Genomic DNA, 22,580 nt, shown 5'->3' on the forward strand with positions numbered 1-22,580 from the left:
TAATTTGCATATTTTTTCCTTCAAGTAGACATCCTGACGATTTCACTACAAATAATTGAAGTTGCAATTATGCCTATTTCCCAAGCCTGCGAAAATTTACTTTAACGCATTTTGCAGCCTTCGGGTTGAACAGGGGTTTTTTTGCTTCGGGTTCGGACTGTTAAGATGTCCCGTAAGGGAGCGTTCTTTTATTACTTAACGCAGTAGGGGGGACGGGGGGGGGGGGTCGGAGGCCGTGTTACGCTCCATACAAAATTTTTAAAATTTGTATGGAAATTTGGTTACGAGGGGGCGGGGAGAGGGGGTCTAAAAGTCCGATTTTTCGCGTTACGTAATAAAAGAACGCTCCCTAAGTAAGAATTGTTGGTGGTGGCCAATGTGGTTCACTCTATAACACTCACTTGGCTGATCCGGGCTGTTCCGGCTAAAACTTACCAAACTAACCCATCCAAAACTGCGTCCAAAGAAAAACACTGAAGCCACTGATAAGTACGGAGCCAGCTTTTCCGCGGTTTTTTCTTTCACAACCTTATATTTTTAATTGCCGAAAACGCTCACCGCACCGGGACTGTTCCGTATTCGAAAACGTGGACGAGGAACCGGTCGCGTCTGCCGAATTCGCCAATAAAAAAACGACCACCGTAAACTTCGGAAACGTTGACGGCATTGGAGAAAATTTGCCACTGCAATAGAAAAAACGGCCCGGGAACCCGGCGCTACGCGACTAAATGGCCAAAAAGTTTGTTTTGACCTGTTTGCAAAAAAAGTCCCGAAACGTCATCACTGTTTACCGTGGTGGTCGATATTTTGTAAAGCAGAAAACGGCGGGCGCCGAAATGTAGGCAACAAAATCGCCGATTTCGTCGACATTGTAGACATTATCGAAAACTTTGTTTTCAAAATCGAAAACATTCAATGTTTTCGATTTTATCGCCTAATGTTTCCAAACACACGGACAGGATTTCTATCCGTGTACCGACGGCTGATTGACTGTATTGCAAAAAAAAAATCTTAATAGAACGAGGATTGATCCATCAATTTCTTGGTTGTTGGTCCGACACGCTACCACTGCGCCATGGACGCTTGATGAATTGAGAGGGACAGAGCACCAACACATTCTGCTCTCTCAAGTGTTGCTCGGAAACGCGCCAGCTTTATATGTGTTGGTGAGAACTGCAGATCGCTGACATGTTTACGACGCGGGCAAAAATGAGCTATGAGCTTGCTGCAAAAACTGTTATAAAATATAACATTTTTTGCAGCAAATCCACTGTTGCAGATTTTGAGATATATTTTTCCTTTGGGTGAAGTGTTAATAAATGACAAGAAGAATGCTAGGCGTCATCTAACCTAAGGCACTCTCAAGGATCCCTTCGAAAGATTGGCTGCGCTAGGGTCTGATTAGATTAGATTAGATTAAAATCAGATATAAGGTGTTCAAATTTTATTTTCAAGAAAATTTTTTGCTCATATAGTTTTAAAGAAAAAAAATAATGTTTACATTTAGTTAACTAAGTTTATCAGCTTTTTAACAAAATACAATTAAATTTTAGGTAAAAGTGTTTAAAAGTCAGAACTTTGCCTGAAATTCGTTAAAACATCTAAAACATCTTTTGTTTATAAAATTATCGATTATTATTGCATTTCAAACTGAATAAGACGCAAAAAACAAAAGTTTTCATATTTCACAAATTTGTTCAACTGAAAAAGCCTTTGAAACCAGGGATTTTTTTATTAATGTTTCAAAAATACATAATATTTATTTTTACAAACTTATTTTACCTTCTCCTAGTTGAATATTTTCTAAAGAATCCGAAAAAGCATTCCGATTCAAAATCATGTTCGTTGGTTAAAACATTTGAATAATGCTATTCATCAACTTTTTTTTTAATTAAAAACTGGTGATATACACACAGAAAAAAATCTGATGGTAAAATCACATGCATAAGCATGCACATCACCTTCGTCAAAATAAACACTTAATATTACACACTGCATGTAAAATTTTTGCAAACACAAAAAAAAGTTACAATTGACGGGATTCAAACCCGGCACCAACAGTAAGGACTGGCGCCTTAGCCCACTCGGCCATCAGATCGATGGACAGTCGTTAGGATAAACGCATATATAGGGACGTGGCGTTACATCGTGCTGCCATCTGGATTTTTTAAGTGCAAGAGTGGAAAAGTGCTGAGTCATCGTCTAAAAATAAACGGCGTCCTATCTCGCCCAGCAAAATTAAGTCGATAAAGTAGTCGAACTCGATGAGAAAAAGTGGAAAACGGGGTCTAAAATAGCGACGCCATCCTCCTATGAGCTTGATATTTCGGTCAAGTAGGTTTCCTACACTGATGGGCTACATATTTCAGGGTGTAAAATCACATAAAATTGCATAAAATAATGCAATATTCATTTTACACGCAGGCCTTTTACACGCAGTTCTATTACTGCATTTTTAGCTGTGCATAAACTTGCTTGCTCACTTCCAATAGAGCGATTTATCACTCGATTTCAGTTGAAAACGCTTTTTATGAGCTGTAATTGAATGTCTAAGTGGAATTAGATGCTGTTCCCCTAAGTCGTTCTGTACTTAAATTTCTCGCTTACCGTCATCTGGGACACTTGGGACATATTAGGGCAGCTGTTTTAGCCTTGTTACTTTACGAATAGAGCAGACACAGAACAATAAAAAAATGCATCGTTTTTTTAAATATCCAGCTAAAGTGCTCTAAAAACTACAGTCCATATTCATACTGTAGTCCCGATTCACCCCAGTTGACGGTACTTTTAAATTGTCATATGTACATTGGAAACTCATGGCGTATTTTTTTTTATACTCTGGTAAAAAATACTTATTTACGCTACATTTTACGCTTATCAGCTCCCCTTCCCAGCTGATAATGCACCTTTTGAATCTGTTTACAATTCGCTTGCATGTTGTTATGCTGATCTTCTTTCCTTCCTTACATCTCACAATGGACACCAATGAACGCAAGCGATAATTGGGCAGTACAGCTCAACGAGTCAGTTGCAGACTGAACCTCGTTCCGACAGGATGAACTGGGTCAAATTTGTGGTGCTTCTGGCATTGCTTTTGGCGCCGCTGATCGATTGTGCCAAGTTGATTGAAGTTACTCCAGTTTCCGGTAACGCCGAAAATCGCAAATTTCCTGAATGGTTCAAATTTGGCGCGGCCACAGCCGCGTACCAGATCGAAGGAGGCTGGAACGAGGACGGTAGGGGAGCCTCGGTTTGGGATACACTGACCCACGATCACCCGGAGCTGGTGGTGAACAGGGACAATGGGGATGTAGCCGCCGATTCGTACCATCGCTTTCGGGAGGATATCAAGGCTCTTCAGGAAGTTGGGGTGAGTTGGTGGGGGTTGGTGAACGCGATTGGGGTGTTACTGAATGTTTGTTAACTTCGACAGTTTAACTTCTACCGCTTCTCGATCTCTTGGGCACGGATACTTCCGGAGGGTGATCTTTCCTCGCTGAAGCAAGCAGGGATTGACTACTACAACAAGCTGATCGATGCCCTTATTGAGGCCGGCATTGAACCCGTTGTGACCATGGTTCATTACGACCTGCCTCAGTACGTACAGAATCTCGGAGGGCTGGCCTCGCCTCTGTTTGTCAAGTACTTTGAGATCTACGCCGACACGCTGTTCCGGAACTATGGTGATCGCGTTAAGATGTGGATCACCCACAACGAACCGTTCGATTTTTGCGTCGAGGGTTACGGTTCCGGGATCGACGGACCGTTAGTGCGCGCTTCTGGCGTTGGAGAATACCTGTGTGGACATTACACGTTGCTAAGTCACGCTGCGGCCTACCATCTGTACGATCAACGCTACCGTAAGGAACAAGGAGGTTCGATTGGGATCACGCTGAGCGGAAGATTCTTCTTCCCAGCCAGCAACGAAACTGCGCCAAGCGTAATCGATCGAGCCCTCCAATACCAGCTAGGGTGGTTCACCCACCCGCTGTTCAGCGAATCTGGTGGTTATCCTCCGATCATGATAGAAGACATCGCAGATCACAGTCTTCTGGAAGGTCGTACCATGTCCCGACTGCCGGAAATGTCCGAACGGGAGCGAAAGCTCATCAAGGGATCCGCCGACTTCCTCGGGTACAACTACTACAGCAGTCGCCTGGTTGAACGCGATCCCCGAAAGTACGACATCGGGAGCCCACCGTCGTTGGACAAGGACGCCGGGCTGATCTACAGCGTCAAACCCTCGTGGAAGCGGGCCAAATCCAGCTGGTTGTACGTGGTTCCGGAGGGACTCCGAGGTATTCTCAACTGGTTCAAGGAAGAGTACAACAACCCGCTGGTGTTCATAACGGAAAACGGTTTCTCGGACGATGGACAGCTGGAGGATCACGATCGAGTGGAGTACTACCGGGCACATCTGGAGCAGCTGCTCGGTGCCATTTTGGATGACGAATGCAGTGTGATGGGATTCACGGCGTGGAGTATCATCGATAACTTTGAGTGGTTGCGCGGATATAGGTAAGTTGTGGTGAGATTTTCAATGCAAAAGCTACATTTTTTATCCTGCTTTTTATATTTTAGTGAAAAGTTTGGACTGTATCACGTGAATTATTCTAGTCCGACCCGAGAACGAACCCCAAAGCTATCTTCTAAATTTATTCACGAAGTTATCCAAAGCAGACAGGTTCCGTCAAACGTGATCAGCCGGGGTTTGTTTGAAAAGTGTATAAAATCAGAAATGACAATCCGTTACTTTCGGTACAAATCTGTCCGAACGTCCATCTCCACGATCCATCTGCCTCGGTGTTCGATCACTGCTCGCAGCTTTCTCTTTGTTTACGTTCCCGCATCAGCTGTCAAATCAACTCGTCAAAGTTCATTAACATTTAGGTAGTGCGTAGTGAAACATGTTTCAGATGCAATCCCAATTTATGTTAAGTCATACAAAATACGGAAGAACCGTCATATAATTACAGTAGTTGTTCGGTAACTGGGCTGAACAAAAAATAACGAGGGGACCACCGATGAATAATACTTTCCAGATGAAATATAAAAATAAAAATTACTCAAATTTATTTACAATTCTTACTTTTCATATTTATTTAATTGTAACTTGAAAATAAACAAAAGTTTGAAAAAAGTGTTTTTATTTATTGAATATGATTTTTGCATCCATTAACCCCTCGGTCATTTTGGTTTGTTTTGGTTTTTTGACGTTTGTCTGCTTTTTAACTGGGCTACGGCCCAGTTATCGAGCGCACAGGTAAAAAGCAGCCCAGTTAAACAACGCCCCGTTACCGAACAACTACTGTATAAACATTCCCGGAAATACAGTTGGTTACTCTACTTCAACAACCGCCTTGACTCATTGCACTTCTTCTAAGGCCTTCCTTCCTCATACACTTCGTTACCTGACCTAGTCCTGCTAGCTGATAGCAACACTCGTCTCAGGCAGCATATCAATCCGTTACTTCACATTCTACCCAGCATACACTATCTGTAATCAGCTGTTGTAGCACACGACTGTGACTACCCGTCGTCCGTCTCTAATCTATTGCCGATAGACGGCGTCTCTCAACTATTTCAGTAATTGATAGTAGACAAAAGGCCTCTGTACATTCAAGCGTATCAGCACATTCAGTACTGATCGGTAGCCAGTGCGAACCGGGTCACGATGCCACTTCCTGGGAACGTTTTTTCTTCAGTATTACTAGTTGCGCTGGTGGGAGTGATCGTTGCAGCGGAAACAGAGCTCCGATTACTAGCGAACAACCTGCATCGCGATCAGAAGTTGGTTGGCGGTAAGAGCCCAGAGTTTCCGGCGTGGTTTGCTTTTGGAGCGGCTACCGCCGCCTATCAGGTTGAAGGAGGCTGGAACGAAGACGGTCGAGGTGCGTCGGTTTGGGACACGTTAACCCACGATCATCCGGAGCTGGTGGTTGATCAGTCTACCGGGGATGTGGCAGCCGACTCGTATCACAGATTTCAAGACGACGTCGAAGCGCTGAAGCAGGTTGGGGTGAGTTTTTAGCGTTGGTGATCGCGAATCCTTGGTATACTGATCTTACTCGATCTTCAACAGTTCAACTTTTACCGCTTCTCGATCTCCTGGGGACGGATCCTACCGGAAGGTGATCTTTCCTCGTTAAACCAAGCAGGCATCGACTACTATAACAAGTTAATCGATGCCTTGATCGTGGCCGGCATTGAACCCGTTGTGACCATGATCCACTACGACGTGCCGCAGTATCTGCAAAACCTCGGAGGATTGGCATCGCCTCTTTTCGTCCAGTATATTGAGATCTACGCCGATACGTTGTTCCGCAACTTTGGTGATCGCGTTAAGGTGTGGATCACCCACAACGAACCGTACAATTTCTGCGTCGACGGGTACGGCTACGGTCGCAACGGTCCGCTGGTGTACGCTCCCGGAGTTGGAGAATACCTGTGCGTTCACTACACTCTACTGAGTCATGCAACGGCTTACCATCTGTACAATCAACGCTACCGAGCTCAGCAGAAAGGATCCGTTGGAATCACCCTCAGTGGAAGGTACTTCTTCCAAGCGGACAACCAAACTGGATCGGAAGCGGTCGATCGTGCTCTTCAATACCATGTAAATATTACACCTTCAAGTGTAATCCCAATAAAAAAACAATTCTCCCCCAGATCGGCTGGATGGCTCACCCTCTGTTCAGCGAAACCGGCGGATACCCACCCCTCATGGAGAAAGAGATCGCCGAGCACAGCCAGCAAGAAGGTCGCACCATGTCCCGACTCCCGTCGATGACCGCCGCCACGAAGGCCTTCGTACGAGGCTCCGCCGACTTCCTCGGCTACAACTACTACAGCAGTCGCCTCGTCCAGCTAGACCCGCACCCGTACAACCTCTCAACAACGCCGTCCATTGAAAAGGACTCCAAACTTCTGCTAAGCGTCGATCCCTCCTGGAAACGGGCCAAATCCTCCTGGCTGTACGTGGTCCCCGAAGGACTGCGCGGCGTTCTGAACTGGTTCCGGACGGAGTACGGTAATCCGCCGGTGGTGATAACCGAAAACGGGTACTCGGACGACGGCCAGCTCGATGACCATGGCCGGGTGGATTACTACAAGAGCCACTTGACCCAGCTGCTGGCCGCGATACGTGAGGACGGGTGCCACGTGGTGGGCTTTACCGCGTGGAGCATTGTTGATAACTTCGAGTGGTTGCAGGGGTACAGGTGAGAAATTTTCTATGTTTTTGCTGATCTACTTTTTTCATAAATTACCACATAAACTGTTCCATACAGTCACGGGATTGAAACTCGTCCGAAAAACCTGTATCATTTTCTCAATCAAAACGGTGGCGCCGCGTGGTGGTCTGCCCTGTTTATTACACTGTGAAATTATCCATGGCTAATCCAAGGAACCAAAAGGTGACAACAGAAATGTCTGCCCAAAAGGGTTGCTACAAAAAAACTTTTTATTAAAAAAATCCTAACAAATCAGCAACGAATTACAAGTTTGAGAGTCGAACTACACTTAAAAGTTGGTTTTGTTCTTTTGTTATTTGTTTTTGCAAAACCGCATATTTTTAAACAAAAGTGCAAAAAATATTCGTAACTACCTTTTGCCTCTTGGTGGCGCTTTGTGTTAGTATGTGTGTGGTAGATATTTGCGGACGTGCACGCAGAACACAGAACAGTGAGAACTAGCGAAAATGCCTCACTTTCTTCTGATACAAGTCGCCATATTGAAATTGCTAGAAGATTCATACCCGTGATACAGTTTTTCCGGCACAGTGGTCGATGCCTTCCTCATAATTCAATTGCAAAAGTTTTCTGGTTTTGAATTTTATTGCGCCTGAATGCATGCAAAAAGCCTAGGGAGCGTTCTTTTATTACGTAACGCAACGGGGGAGGGTGGGTCGGAGGCCGTGTTACGCTCCATACAAAATTTTTAAAATTTGTATGGAAATTTTGTTACGAGGGGGAGGGGTCTAAAGTCCGATTTTTCGCGTTACGTAATAAAAGAACGCGCCCCTACAAAAAAGGTGTAGTTGGTTATGATGCCGGTTTCAGAATTTCCCGGTCGAATCGGATTTTTGCTTTAAATTGGTTAAAACTACTCCTGCTTCTCCGGCTGCTCATCCTGCCATCCGATTCAAGAGCTCCTTCGACTCCGGCCTCATACACACACATAATATGTCCGGAAATCTGCCCTAGATAAATAGGACCACTCGCGTGTCTACTTCAACCGAATTTTGTAATAAATTTACACCAAAATATTATTTTTGGTTAACCTCTTTCGCGTTCGCCATTTCACTATTTTGATGTAAACAATCAGAATACACCAATACTACTTCAGCCAAAGCTTTGTTGATGGTGGGCTCTTCACACATACTAATGCACATTCTCTATACAATGCATTGTTTATGGTGGGCTCTTCACACATACTAATGCGTGGGCTCTTCGAGGTTTTGGTGACTGTCAAACGTTCTAGACGTTTACAGTGGTGCCAGAGGGCTGGTAATAACAGTAAGTCTTACAAACAGACAAAATTTCGTTGAATTCTAGACCAGAATTTGTTGTATTATTAATTTTCAATTTAAACCTCTTTTATCGCGATTCTGATAAAGAATGCACATCAAATCATCGTGCCTTTAGTGTATCTTTAGTTTTCACATCGATTCGCTGTAGATTCGTGTTTAAATTTTTAAATTTAGCATAAATTAGAATAAGTTGCAAATTTCCCAACTTCAACCATGTGCAACAATTTCCACATCACCCATGCGGGAAACCGATAATGGGGTAATTCATGCGTTCCAAACTGTCAAAATTCCAAAACGTCATTGCCAATCTTCGGTTCGCTGCTTTTGTTCGTGTTTGAAGTTTCGGGCCGAGACTCTGGTTGTTTCAATGCATTCCGATGCAATGGCGCACTACAAATGTTAATAAATGACAAGAAGAGTGCTAGGCGTCATCTAACCTAAGGCACTCTCCAGAATCCCTTCGAAAGATTGGCTGCGCTAGGGTCTGATTAGATTAGATTAGATTAGATTAGAACACATAAGGCGGGTACACATTTTATTTAAAGTTTTTGTTGCCCCGAAAAATCAGGGGACAAAAAATTATTTTTTTTTTCAGAAAGCATCAAAATTTTAATGGAAATTTAAGTGCAATCAGCTGAAATCAATTTAAAATGCATTCCCTTGCGTCTAGAATAATTTTTAAGCATGTTTGGGTTGATTTAATAATCTTTTGAATTTTTGAAAATTTTCGATCTTTATTTTTTATTCGTTCTTTTTTTTTTGTTTTCGTCAAATCTTGCATTTTTTGAAGACTTATGATTGCAAAACAACTGAACTAGCGTAAAATGCATTTTTAACACTTTTTGCATTCAAATGTTGAGACTATGGCTTGTTCTTTGAATTTTTATATTTTTTCAGATTTAAACATACTACACATACTTTTTTGAAGTTGTAGCTATTTTCAATTAAAAATTAATTCTATTTCATCTCTAAAAAATCAAATGGTTGAGAAAATTCTTTACAGCATTCTTTTTTGAACATTTTTGATCCATTCTTTTGTTGCTGAGATACAGGCCAAAAAAAAAAATATTTTAAAAGAGTGTATTTTGTGTGACAATTTGAAGGAAAAGTCTTGATCTTTAAATTTAGAGAGATATTTACTGTAATGTTGTTTTCGTACCATGATATCCATATTTTCCACTTACAAAAAAATCCTAATTTTAATTTTATGCAAAACTAATATTTTAGCAAAGATGGGGTAAATATCCGCCATTACGGGGTTTGTCTTCCGGATCCCCTGAGACCGCTCGTGGTACCCCCAGGGGTACATGTACCCCAGGTTGAGAACCGCTGGTAGAGCAAACATTTTGCTTTATTTAAAAAAAACAAATTCGTCTGGTAAAAGTATCATAGGATACAACAGAAAAAAAATCCATAGCCAAGAAGCATGAGTCTATCACACAAATTCAAACATGGATTTCGCGAATTCTTCATTTAGAATAACAGGAATAATATTCTTATTGAGAAAACAACATATTGAATACATTAACACTTAAACTCCCATGCTCGCGAAAAAGTCGGAAGTCCAACTTTGACAAGCTGTATCTCGGCTCCCCCTGGACGGATTTTCAAAATTCAAAATGCAAAAGATGCGGACAGATGTCTAGATAATTTTCCTTTTTTGAAAAGTCAAAAAAAGATGCATTTACCCTAAGTTATGTAAGAATCAATGAAACAACTTTTTTTCAAAAAAGTCGGAAGTCGATTTTGATCAGCTATATCTTCGCTCCTTGAGGGCGGATTTTCAAAATTCAGAAAGCCAAAGATAGGGACAGATGTCCAAATGATATTCCTTGTATGAAAAGTCAAAAATAGAGCCATTTACTCTAAGTTATGGGCGAACCAATAAAGAAACTTTTTTTCAACGCGTTTCATACGATTTGTCTTGACAGAAGATTGAAATATTATGTGATAATATTTATTAGATTCATATCACAGTGAAAGTGTAAACTTATTCATGATACTCAAGACCAATTCTGGACCGATGCGGCCACTTTGAGACCGGTTCCAGGTTCCTCGGTGAAACCCGGTGTACGGGAACATATAGTGTTTTTCGGGGAATATATTTTTCCTGCCGGTATAAGTATCCTAGTATAGAATTTTCGAAATCAAACTCATCCATGATGCTCAAGACCACTCTTGGAACGATCTGGCCACTTTGGGACCGGTTCCAGGTTCCCTGGTATAACCCGGAGTACGGGAAGATAAGAGATTATTCGTGGAATATTTTTTTTTCCTGCCAGTATGACTATCCTAGTACATAATTTTCGAAATCAAACTCATTCATGATACTGAAGACCAATTCTGGACCGATGTGGCCACTTTGGAACCGGTTCCAGGGTCCCCGGAGAAATCCGGAGTACGGGAAGAATTGGTGTTGTTCGGGAATATATTTTCCCTGCCAGTATGAGTATCTTAGTACAGAATTTTCGAAATCAAACTTATTCATGATACTCAAGAACAATTGGTTCCAGGGTCCAGGGAAGAATTGGTGTTGTTCGGGAATATATTTTCCCTGCCAGTATGAGTATCTTAGTACAGAATTTTCGAAATCAAACTTATTCATGATACTCAAGAACAATTCTGGAACCCTGGAACCGGTTCCAAAGTGGCCACATCGGTCCAGAATTGGTCTTCAGTATCATGAATGAGTTTGATTTCGAAAATTATGCACTAAGATACTCATACTGGCAGTGAAAATATATTCCCCGAACAACACCAATTCTTCCCGTACTCCGGATTTCTCCGGGAACCCTGGAACCGGTTCCAAAGTGGCCACATCGGTCCAGAATTGGTCTTCAGTATCATGAATGAGTTTGATTTCGAAAATTATGTACTAAGATACTCATACTGGCAGGGAAAATATATTCCCCGAACAACAACAATTCTTCCCGTACTCCGGATTTCTCCGGGGACCCTGGAACCGGTTCCAAAGTGGCCACATCGGTCCAGAATTGGTCTTCAGTATCATGAATGAGTTTGATTTCGAAAATTATGCACTAAGATACTCATACTGGCAGTGAAAATATATTCCCCGAACAACACCAATTCTTCCCGTACTCCGGATTTCTCCGGGAACCCTGGAACCGGTTCCAAAGTGGCCACATCGGTCCAGAATTGGTCTTCAGTATCATGAATGAGTTTGATTTCGAAAATTATGTACTAAGATACTCATACTGGCAGGGAAAATATATTCCCCGAACAACAACAATTCTTCCCGTACTCCGGATTTCTCCGGGGACCCTGGAACCGGTTCCAAAGTGGCCACATCGGTCCAGAATTGGTCTTCAGTATCATGAATGAGTTTGATTTCGAAAATTATGTACTACGATAGTCATACTGGCAGGAAAAAAAAAATTCCACGAATAATCTCTTATCTTCCCGTACTCCGGGTTATACCAGGGAACCTGGAACCGGTCCCAAAGTGGCCAGATCGTTCCAAGAGTGGTCTTGAGCATCATGAATAAGTTTGATTTCGAAAATTCTGTTCTAGGATACTCATACTGGCAGGAAAAAAAGGTAGATTCGAAAGTAATAAATAAAAAACAACAGTTTTAGTTTATTTATGGGTCAACAACAGCGTATTTATTAGGTCAACAAATGTTAAAAACGTAATAAAAAAGGTGCAGGTGGTTATGTTCTACATGACCAATATGACATAGAACTTTGTACAAAACTCTAAAAATCATGCTATTTTTATTTATATTTTTAAATTCTTTGCCAATTTATTTAATCCTGAATAATTAATTCTAATTAAATTCATTCAAACAATGGCACCGGTAGAACCTTCCCTCAGGGCCATGGCTACTCCGGGTGTGGCAAATCCTGTCAAAATGGCCATTTTCATCACCAGTATAAAAAACCATGAATTTTGATACCCATATTGCCCCAAGTCGAATGGTTCAATAAATGTCCCCCGGTCAATCCTGTCAAAATGGCCATTTTTATCACCAGTATCAAACACCATGAATTTTGATACCCATATTGCCCCAAGTCGTATGGTTCGATAAATGTCCCCCCGGTAAATCCTTTCCACAGGGCCATGGCCACTCCGGGTGTGGCTAGAGATCCTAAATAGGGAGACTGGTCGAAGTGAATTTGACGTACCCAAACAGACACGAGTTTGACGTATCCAAACGAGCATTTGCCTTTACGCCCAGCAAAACTTATCAGTGTTGCCAAGCTCAAAACATACGTTGCCAGATCGATTTAGCCAGCTTAGACCAGTCTCCCTATTTAGGGTCTCTAGGTGTGGCCTATCCTGTCAAAATGGCCATTTTCATCACCAGTATCAAAAACCATAAATTTTGATACCCATATTGCCCAAAGTCGTATGGTTCAATAAATGTCCCCCCGGTAGAACCTTCCCTCAGGGCCATGGCCACTCCGAGTGTGGCCAATCCTGTCAAAATGGCCATTTTTATCACCAGTATCAAAAACCATGAATTTTGATACCCATATTGCCCCAAGTCGTATGGTTCGATAAATGTCCCCCCGGTAAATCCTTTCCTCAGGGCCATGGCCACTCCGGGTGTGGCCTATCCTGTCAAAATGGCCATTTTTATCACCAGTATCAAAAACCATGAATTTTGATACCCATATTGCTCAAAGTCGTATGGTTCGATAAATGTCCCCTGGTAGAACCTTCCCTCAGGGCCATGGCCACTCCGGGTGTGGCCAATCCTGTCAAAATGGCCATTTTCATCACCAGTATCAAAAACCATGAATTTTGATACCCATATTGCCCCATGTCGTATGGTTCGATAAATGTCCCCCCGGTAGAACCTTCCCTCAGGGCCATGGCCACTCCGGGTGTGGCCAATCCTATCAAAATGGCCATTTTCATCACCAGTATCAAAAACCATGAATTTTGACACCCATATTGCCCCAAGTCGTATGGTTCGATAAATGTCCCCGGTAGAACCTTCCCTCAAGGCCATGGCCACTCCGGGTGTGGCCAATCCTGTCAAAATAACCATTTTCATTACCAGTATCAAAAACCATGAATTTTGATACCCATATTGCTCAAAGTCGTATGGTTCGATAAATGTCCCCTGGTAGAATCTTCCCTCAGGGCCATGGCCACTCCGGGTGTGGCCAATCCTGTCAAAATGGCCATTTTCATCACCAGTATCAAAAACCATGAATTTTGATACCCATATTGCCCCAAGTCGTATGGTTCAATAAATGTCCCCCGGTAAAACCTTCCATCAGGGCCATGGCCACTCCGGGTGTGGCCTATCCTGTCAAAATGGCCATTTTCATCACCAGTATCAAAAACCATGAATTTTGATACCCATATTGCCCCAAGTCGTATGGTTCGATAAATGTCCCCCCGGTAGAACCTTCCCTCAGGGCCATGGCCACTCCGGGTCTGGCCAATCCTGTCAAAATGGCCATTTTCATCACCAGTATCAAAAACCATGAATTTTGATACCCATATTGCCCCAAGTCGAATGGTTCAATAAATGTCCCCCGGTAAAACCTTCCATCAGGGCCATGGCCACTCCGGGTGTGGCCTATCCTGTCAAAATGGCCATTTTCATCACCAGTATCAAAAACCATGAATTTTGATACCCATATTGCCCCAAGTCGTATGGTTCGATAAATGTCCCCCCGGTAGAACCTTCCCTCAGGGCCATGGCCACTCCGGGTGTGGCCAATCCTGTCAAAATGGCCATTTTCATCACCAGTATAAAAAACCATGAATTTTGATACCCATATTGCTCAAAGTCGTATGGTTCGATAAATGTCCCCTGGTAGAATCTTCCCTCAGGGCCATGGCCACTCCGGGTGTGGCCAATCCTGTCAAAATGGCCATTTTCATTACCAGTATCAAAAACCATGAATTTTGATACCCATATTGCCCCAAGTCGTATGGTTCAATAAATGTCACCCCGGTAGAACCTTCCCTCAGGGCCATGGCCACTCCGGGTGTGGCCAATCCTATCAAAATGGCCATTTTCATCACCAGTATCAAAAACCATGAATTTTGATACCCACATTGCCCCAAGTCGAATGGTTCAATAAATGTCCCCCGGTAAAACCTTCCATCAGGGCCATGGCCACTCCGGGTGTGGCCTATCCTGTCAAAATGGCCATTTTCATCACCAGTATCAAAAACCATGAATTTTGATACCCATATTGCCCCAAGTCGTATGGTTCGATAAATGTCCCCCCGGTAGAACCTTCCCTCAGGGCCATGGCCACTCCGGGTGTGGCCAATCTTGTCAAAATGGCCATTTTCATCACCAGTATAAAAATTCATGAATTTTGATACCCATATTGCTCAAAGTCGTATGGTTCAATAAATGTCCCCTGGTAGAATCTTCCCTCAGGGCCATGGCCACTCCGGGTGTGGCCAATCCTGTCAAAATGGCCATTTTCATTGCCAGTATCAAAAACCATGAATTTTGATACCCATATTGCCCCAAGTCGTATGGTTCAATAAATGTCACCCCGGTAGAACCTTCCCTCAGGGCCATGGCCACTCCGGGTGTGGCCAATCCTATCAAAATGGCCATTTTCATCACCAGTATCAAAAACCATGAATTTTGATACCCATATTGCCCCAAGTCGAATGGTTCAATAAATGTCCCCCGGTAAAACCTTCCCTCAGGGCCATGGCCACTCCGGGTGTGGCCAATCCTGTCAAAATGGCCATTTTCATCACCAGTATCAAAAACCATGAATTTTGATACCCATATTGCCCCAAGTCGTATGGTTCAATAAATCACCCCGGTTTCCCGGGTGTGGCCAATATCCTACCAGTTTGGTCCCAACCCCATTGCCTTGAATCATTCTGGAGTGACCGTTCTAAAGTTGGTGCACAATCTGTGTCTTTCAATGTGACCACCATCGATCCGTCTCTGACGGATTTTTGTCAAAACTAACTGTTCAGAGGCTATCTGTTAGCTTATATAGTCCGCATGAAATGTGGCAACATGGTGCAAATTTTGCCTCGTCTCCTGCTTTCTTGGAACTGTCATGCGAGAATGTTGCACCATTGTTGCCACATTTCATGCGGACTATATAAGCTAACAGATAGCCTCTGAACAGTTAGTTTTGACCAAAAATCCGTCAGAGACGGATCGACGGTGGTAATTTTATTGCTCACACATACATACACACATTGAAAGACACAGGTTGTGCACCAACTTGGGAGGAATAGAACGGTCACTCGGAAACCAGAATGATTCAAGGCAATGGGGTTGGGACCAAACTGGTAGGATATTGGCCACACCCGGCGTGGCCATGGCCCTGAGGGAAAGTTCTACCGGGGGGACATTTATCGAACCATACGACTTGGGGCAATATGGGTATCAAAATTCATGGTTTTTGATACTGGTAATGAAAATGGCCATTTTGACAGGATTGGCCACATCCGGAGTGGCCATTGCACAATGTTCGGAATGGCAAAATTAAGTGGAATAAATTGACGTCCTAGCCAAATGGTGTCTTCGGAAGAGTTGTTGTACTTGATAAGGGCTATGTTTTGAAGTTATTGACATACAGGGTGACGACCTGCCAGGGTGTCAACCATAATTAACTTTGTTGGATGACGTTGTAGGGCTTTGGTGTCTTGGGCAAAGTTGTAGAGGAGAAAAATTCATGAAGGTTGGTCGAAGGCGCCAAATTTGTAGCTCTTAATCTACTCGTGATATACGCCAGTTTTGCAAAAATGGTCCAAAAAGCACTTTTTTGTGATAACTTAAAATGTTTGCGTTTTAGCGGCCTACTATGTTCTGAAGAGTTGTTTATGACATAAAATTACATATCTTTGCCGAAAACAGCAAAATGTTTTGAGCCTTTATTGAGGAGTTATAACCATTTTTAAGTGATTTTGAGCCTATTTTCAAGTTGCAATGTTTTCAAAATGGCGCATTTTGGCGCAAAACCGAACAATGCACCTGAAAGTACACACTTTCAACTACATTTCCTGAAAATATCTCCGTGTATATATTTTTAGATATCTCAATTTGAATTTGCCGATTTTTAATCAATTTATTTATAAATGTTATTCGAAATCATAATGAATCCATGGTGAAAATCGGTAAATTGAAGGGTAAATTGATCGATTTTTATGGAAATTACATTGTCTATGAAAAAATACGACAACCTTTCCAGAGTGACCACATATAAAAGGAAATACTTAATTTTCGCTTTTTTCGCCTTCTATCGGATGGGGAAGTAAAACGTCGGTCCATTTGCGTAAAAGAGGTTTTGAGTGACTCACCACACATAACCTTCGGACGCCTAGAAATGAGTAGAAACTTGCAACAGAGACCACAAAAGACCCGGGGGTCGTTAAAGTGGATTACTTTGCTTTTTTTTTTAATTTTAAATACGAACAATTATTTAAAATTTTCACTTACATTATTTTTGGGAAAAACATGTATTTATTCATAATTTTAAAAAGTGTATCATAATTTTAAGCATGAACAATGTTTTACTGCGGGCGTCAATAATTAGAGTTCACGTGCGGTGATACGACCGCAAGATAATGGTCGCATGACAGCCGCAAGACAACCGCAGAACAAATTTTTGGCTGTTGTCAAAGGTTGCCTGGAGTTTTGAGCTGACTTTTTGGAAAATATTGAAAACAAACCAAGTTGACAGCCAAATCAACCAGAATTTCAGTTCAACTTGCTGATTTTTACACTGCGGTAATAAGGCGGCAATAATCTCCTGTCACTCACAGCGAAGGAGAAACGTGATTTTATCTCGCAATAAGCAATATTAAAATCGATCAATTTACCCTTTCAATTTACCGATTATTACCACGTTTCAATAAGATTCCGCTTAAAAATTATAAATAAATTGATTAAATAGCGTCAAATTCAAATTGAGATACAGTGGACTCTCTCGTTGTCGATATTGAAGGGACCGTCGAGAGCAGGAGTTATGAAATTATAGAACAAAACATCAAAGCAATCTATTTGAAGGGACTGAAAAATTTATTGACAGCTGGAGTAACATTGATATCAAGAAGATCGACAACGAGAGAGTCCACTGTATCTCTAAATCGACACCGATAGACACGGAGATATTTTCAGAAAATGTAGGGGGTGATTAAAATGGGCATATTTCCCCTAGTTGAAAGTGTGTACTTTCATGTGCATTGTTCGGTTTTGCGCCAAAATTTGCCATTTCGAAAACATTGCAACTTAAAAATATGCTCAAAATCACTTACAATTAGTTATAACTCCTCAATAAAGGCTCACAACATTTTGCTGTCATGGGCAAAGATGTGTAATTTTATGTCATAAACAACTCTTCAGAACATAGTAGGCCGCTAAAATGCTAACATTTTAAGTTATCACAAAAAAGTGCTTTTTTTAGCATTTTTGCAAAAATGACGTAGTAGATTAAGAGCTACAAATAGAGCGTCCAATTTCCCGTCCCGGGAAAAAATTTCCCGGGAATTCCCGGGATTTCCCGAAAAATAATATTTCCCGTTTCCCGGGAAATTTTTAAATTTCCCGGGAATTCCCGAAATTCAAGCGGAAGTATACATTTTCCTTACTTTTTGGTCCTGATTTTTTTTTTAATTTGAAAAAATATTACTGAGAGAACCTAACTTAATTTTTTTTCATTTTAATCTACTGTGCATATTGAACTTATAAGAAAAACGGGGTATCAATGATAGGATTTCATTCTGTTTTATTTTTTTTTCCAACTGGTAAGGTTTGTCTCAAGATTATTATTTTGTAAAACATGTACTGGGGTAGGCCACACAAGGTCCATGCACTATTGTTGGAAAAAAATGTTTTTCAATAGTATTTGAAAACTAGTGGCGTTGAAAATTGTATTTAGCATATTGGGGTGACTTTGTACAAAATATTTGTTGTTAAAATCATATTTAATATGTTCAAATTTTACACAATCACGAAGGTTGCTGATAAGTTTTTAAGAAGAAAAAGAAAATCAATGTGTAAATTTTACTTAACATAGTTTATAAGTTTTTTTTAACAATATACCTATAAATTTTGGGTGAAATTGATAAAAAGTCAAAATTTTGCCTAAAAATCCTTAAAATGAGTTTTGTTGATAAAATTACGGTCTAGAACAAGTTATTTGCCATGAAAAACATATTTTTTTATGAGTCAACGTTATTACATTATTACATATTTTATTTTTTAATTTTTTAATTTTTTTTTTACAAAGTTGTATGATTTTTATAAGCAGTCAAGCCATTATTTGACCCCTACACTCATTTTGAACATTAAAGTTGCAGTTCTATACAATTTTGTTGCAAAATATCAATCAGAAGCAGGATAAGATCAATTTTCGATAAATTTCAAATTTCCCGGGAATTCCCGGGATTTCCCGGGAAATTTGTTAAAAATTTCCCGTTTCCCGGGAATTTTGTAACCCCGGGAAATTGGACGCTCTAGCTACAAATTTGGCGCCTTTGACAAACTTTCATGAATTTTTCTCCTCTACAACTTTGCGCAATACACCAAAGCCCTACAACGTCATCTAACAGAGTTAGTTTTTGGTTGACACCCTGGAAGGTCGTCACACTGTATGTCAATAACTTTAAAAGATAGCCCTTATCAAGTACAACAACTCTTCCGAAGACACCATTTGGCTAGGAGGTCAAATAAAGGAGTAATCAATTTATTCAAATGCCCAGAGGGAAGGTGGGGATATTTATCGAACCATATAAATTGGGGCAATATATCAAAATTCATTTTTGATACTGGTAATGAAAATGGACATTTTGGCAGGATTGGCCTCGAAGTGGCCATGGCCCTGGGGAAGGTTCTACCGGGGACATTTATCGAACCATACGACTTGGGACGGTACCAAAACCATGAATTTTGATACCCATATTGTCCCAAGTCGTATGGTTCGATAAATGTCCCTCCGGTAGAACCTTCCCTCAGGGCCATGGCCACTCCGGGTGTGGCAAATCCTGTCAAAATGGCCATTTTCATTACCAGTATCAAAAACCATGAATTTTGATACCCATATTGCCCCAAGTCGTATAGTTCGATAAATGTCCCCCGGTAGAACCTTCCCTCAAGGCCATGGCCACTCCGGGTGTGGCCAATCCTGTCAAAATAACCCTTTTAATTACCAGTATCAAAAACCATGAATTTTGATACCCATATTGCCCCAAGTCGTATAGTTCGATAAATGTCCCCCGGTAGAACCTTCCCTCAAGGCCATGGCCACTCCGGGTGTGGCCAATCCTGTCAAAATAACCCTTTTAATTACCAGTATCAAAAACCATGAATTTTGATACCCATATTGCCCCAAATCGTATGGTTCGATAAATGTCCCCCCGGTAGAACCTTCCCTCAGGGCCATGGCCACTCTAGGTGTGGCCAATCCTGTCAAAATGGCCATTTTCATCACCAGTATCAAAAACCATGAATTTTGATACCCATATTGCCCCAAGTCGTATGGTTCGATAAATGTCCCCCCGGTAGAACCTTCCCTCAGGGCCATGGCCACTCCGGGTTTGGCCAATATCCTACCAGTTTGGTCCCAACCCCATTGCCTTGAATCATTCTGGTTTCCGAGTGACCGTTCTATTCCTCCCAAGTTGGTGCACAACCTGTGTCTTTCAATGTGTGTATGTGTGTGTGAGCAATAAAATTACCACCGTCGATCCGTCTCTGACGGATTTTTGGTCAAAACTAACTGTTCAGAGGCTATCTGTTAGCTTATATAGTCCGCATGAAATGTGGCAACATGGTGCAAATTTTGCCTCGTCTCCTGCTTTCTTGGAACTGTCACGCGAGAATGTTGCACCATTGTTGCCACACTTCATTCGTTGCTGACCCCTTCCGCAGTACCAAGCATGCAACATTTTCGTAACGCGCGACATTTTTCGTTTTTCTGGATTGACACCTTACCAGAATAGAGCCCTTAGGACAAAGTTCTTTGTCAAAAGAGATCAAAAACAAAACAAAAATTCGGTGGTCTTTTCTTTCTTAGACGTAAGACGTAACGTATGCGTTGAGAATGAACGCAATAATTTAAAGTTTTAAGAAATCGTCATTGTAAAAGGGTCAGTAGAGTGATTCGAAACATTTAACAGGTTAAAGTTTGGTTCATAAAGTCGTAAAGTCAAAAATTCATAGAACAAGATCAAAAAACAAGGTCGTCCGACGACGCTTAAAGGAACATATTCTGCGCCAGCAACGCCCCAATTACGGGATCGAAGCACATCTGGCTCACACATCTGGGGGCAAAAATAAAAAAATATAAAAATTTAAATAACAAGCCATAGTCTTCCCATTTAAATGAAAAAAGTGTTTTAAAATGTATTTTACACTAGTTCAGTTGTTTTGCAATCATTAGTTTTCAAAAAATCTAAGATCTGACAAAAACAAAAATTGTATCGAAAAAAAAGACTTTGCATCGAAAATTTTCAAAAAATCTTAAGATTTTTTAATAAACCCAGACATGCTAAAAATGATTTTAAATGCAGAAGAATGTATTTTAGTTTGATTTCAGCTGGTTGCACTTGAATTTTCATTGAAATTTTGAAGTTTATTGTAAAATATTTTTTTTGCCCTTTGATTTTTCGGGAAAATTTTGAAGGGGGGGTGACAAAAACTTTTAAGAATATTTGTACCAGCCTCAAGGGGTTACATACATGTAGAAAATCACTAAATTTCATATTACAAAAAATTTATTAAATCCACTTAAAAGTTGATTTTCAATCACTCCTGAAGATATTTCATGATTTAACTGAGTTAGAGACGATTTAAGCTCCCAAGACATGTCCCGTGTGCATGACTAAGCCCGATTTTTAAATTTTGAATTTTCAAAAATACAAAAATCAAAAACTGGCGATTTTTATATGAAAAACAGAAAAAATATTTTCATCTTTTTTTAAATAAACTTCTTGAAGATCGGCCTTCGTCATGCACACGAGACCGGTTTAACGAGTCTTCACCAAAATTTTGAGCCGATTTGGTCGAAGCAATGTTGGGATATCGTGGCACCCGTTTTCTGAAACTGCTAACTTCAAATAGCTATATCTCGGCAATGATACAACCAAATGTCTTCAAATTTGTTTTGTTAATAGATGAAACTGTATATTTGAATGCCCTGAAAACAGATTTTGAAAAAGTTTAATTGTGTGCTCAAACCGACCTCTGACATTTTTGCCGATTTACATGTATGTAACCCCTTAACCGGTGTTGAAAAATTGCTACACATTATTCTGCGAGATTCGGCAGAAATCAGCCGAAATCAGAACAACTTATCGATTTAAGTTTCAGGCTGCTTAAATGTTATTTCGCCAAAATGTACATATTTACTTCTTAAATCGTCTGAAAAGCTTTAGTAATAAGAAACTATACATTTTTTTTTTTTTGAAAAATGAGTTTCAGTTAAAAACAAACAAATAATATTTATGCAACGTTGAATGCATTCATATAGCTTTGTACAACAAATAACTTTCAAGAATATAAAATGTAATTTTATGAATTAAAAATAATTATACAACGATACAAAAAATCTGGGCGAATCATTAAAAGGGAATGGTTAAAAATTTTGCGCTCATATTTATTTTGATTTTTGTCTGCCTTCACAATAAGTTTAGAAAAACTTTCCCGAAGACAGGAAAAGGGAAGGATCATCAATCCAATCGATCCAATCAGCACCAAACTTGGGATTTCTATTGACCTGGAATGAGGCGAAACAAAATCCTGTTTTTACGGCAAAGAAAATCTAACTTTTTCTATCCTCTCTTCCAGCGAAAAATTTGGCCTGTACCACGTCAACTTTTCGAGCCCAACCCGCGAACGCACCCCAAAGCTGTCCTCGAAACTGTTTCGAGCTGATCCAAACCCGGATCGTTCCGAGCCCTTCACTTCCGGTAAGGTAGATTCGAAAGTAATAAATAAAAAACAACAGTTTTAGTTTATTCGGGTCGACAACAGCGTATTTATTAGGTCAACAAATGTTAAAAACGTAATAAAAAAGAGATCAAAAACAAAACAAAAATTCGGTGGTCTTTTCTTTCTTAGACGTAAGACGTAAC

The 22,580-nt window shown here is 40.9% G+C and overlaps 2 protein-coding genes across 2 annotated transcripts; both read left to right on the forward strand.

The window, feature by feature from the left end:
- The first annotated feature begins 2,829 nt into the window (after nucleotides 1–2,829).
- LOC6047405 (myrosinase 1) lies at nucleotides 2,830–5,070 on the forward strand. Its single transcript, XM_001864430.2, has 3 exons — nucleotides 2,830–3,370; nucleotides 3,434–4,518; nucleotides 4,582–5,070. Exons 1-3 carry the CDS (start codon nucleotides 3,056–3,058, stop codon nucleotides 4,892–4,894), a joined length of 1,713 nt encoding a protein of 570 aa, XP_001864465.2. The 5' UTR covers nucleotides 2,830–3,055; the 3' UTR covers nucleotides 4,895–5,070.
- On the forward strand, nucleotides 4,840–22,543 carry LOC6047400 (myrosinase 1). Its single transcript, XM_001864431.2, has 5 exons — nucleotides 4,840–4,890; nucleotides 5,565–6,019; nucleotides 6,083–6,616; nucleotides 6,670–7,220; nucleotides 22,294–22,543. The coding sequence occupies exons 2-5, from the start codon at nucleotides 5,675–5,677 to the stop codon at nucleotides 22,457–22,459; spliced, it is 1,596 nt and encodes a 531-aa protein (XP_001864466.2). The 5' UTR covers nucleotides 4,840–4,890; nucleotides 5,565–5,674; the 3' UTR covers nucleotides 22,460–22,543.
- Nucleotides 22,544–22,580: the final 37 nt, after the last annotated feature.

The sequence above is a fragment of the Culex quinquefasciatus genome, chromosome 1 (genome assembly GCF_015732765.1).
Source record: "Culex quinquefasciatus strain JHB chromosome 1, VPISU_Cqui_1.0_pri_paternal, whole genome shotgun sequence".
Taxonomy (NCBI): Eukaryota; Metazoa; Arthropoda; class Insecta; order Diptera; family Culicidae; genus Culex; species Culex quinquefasciatus.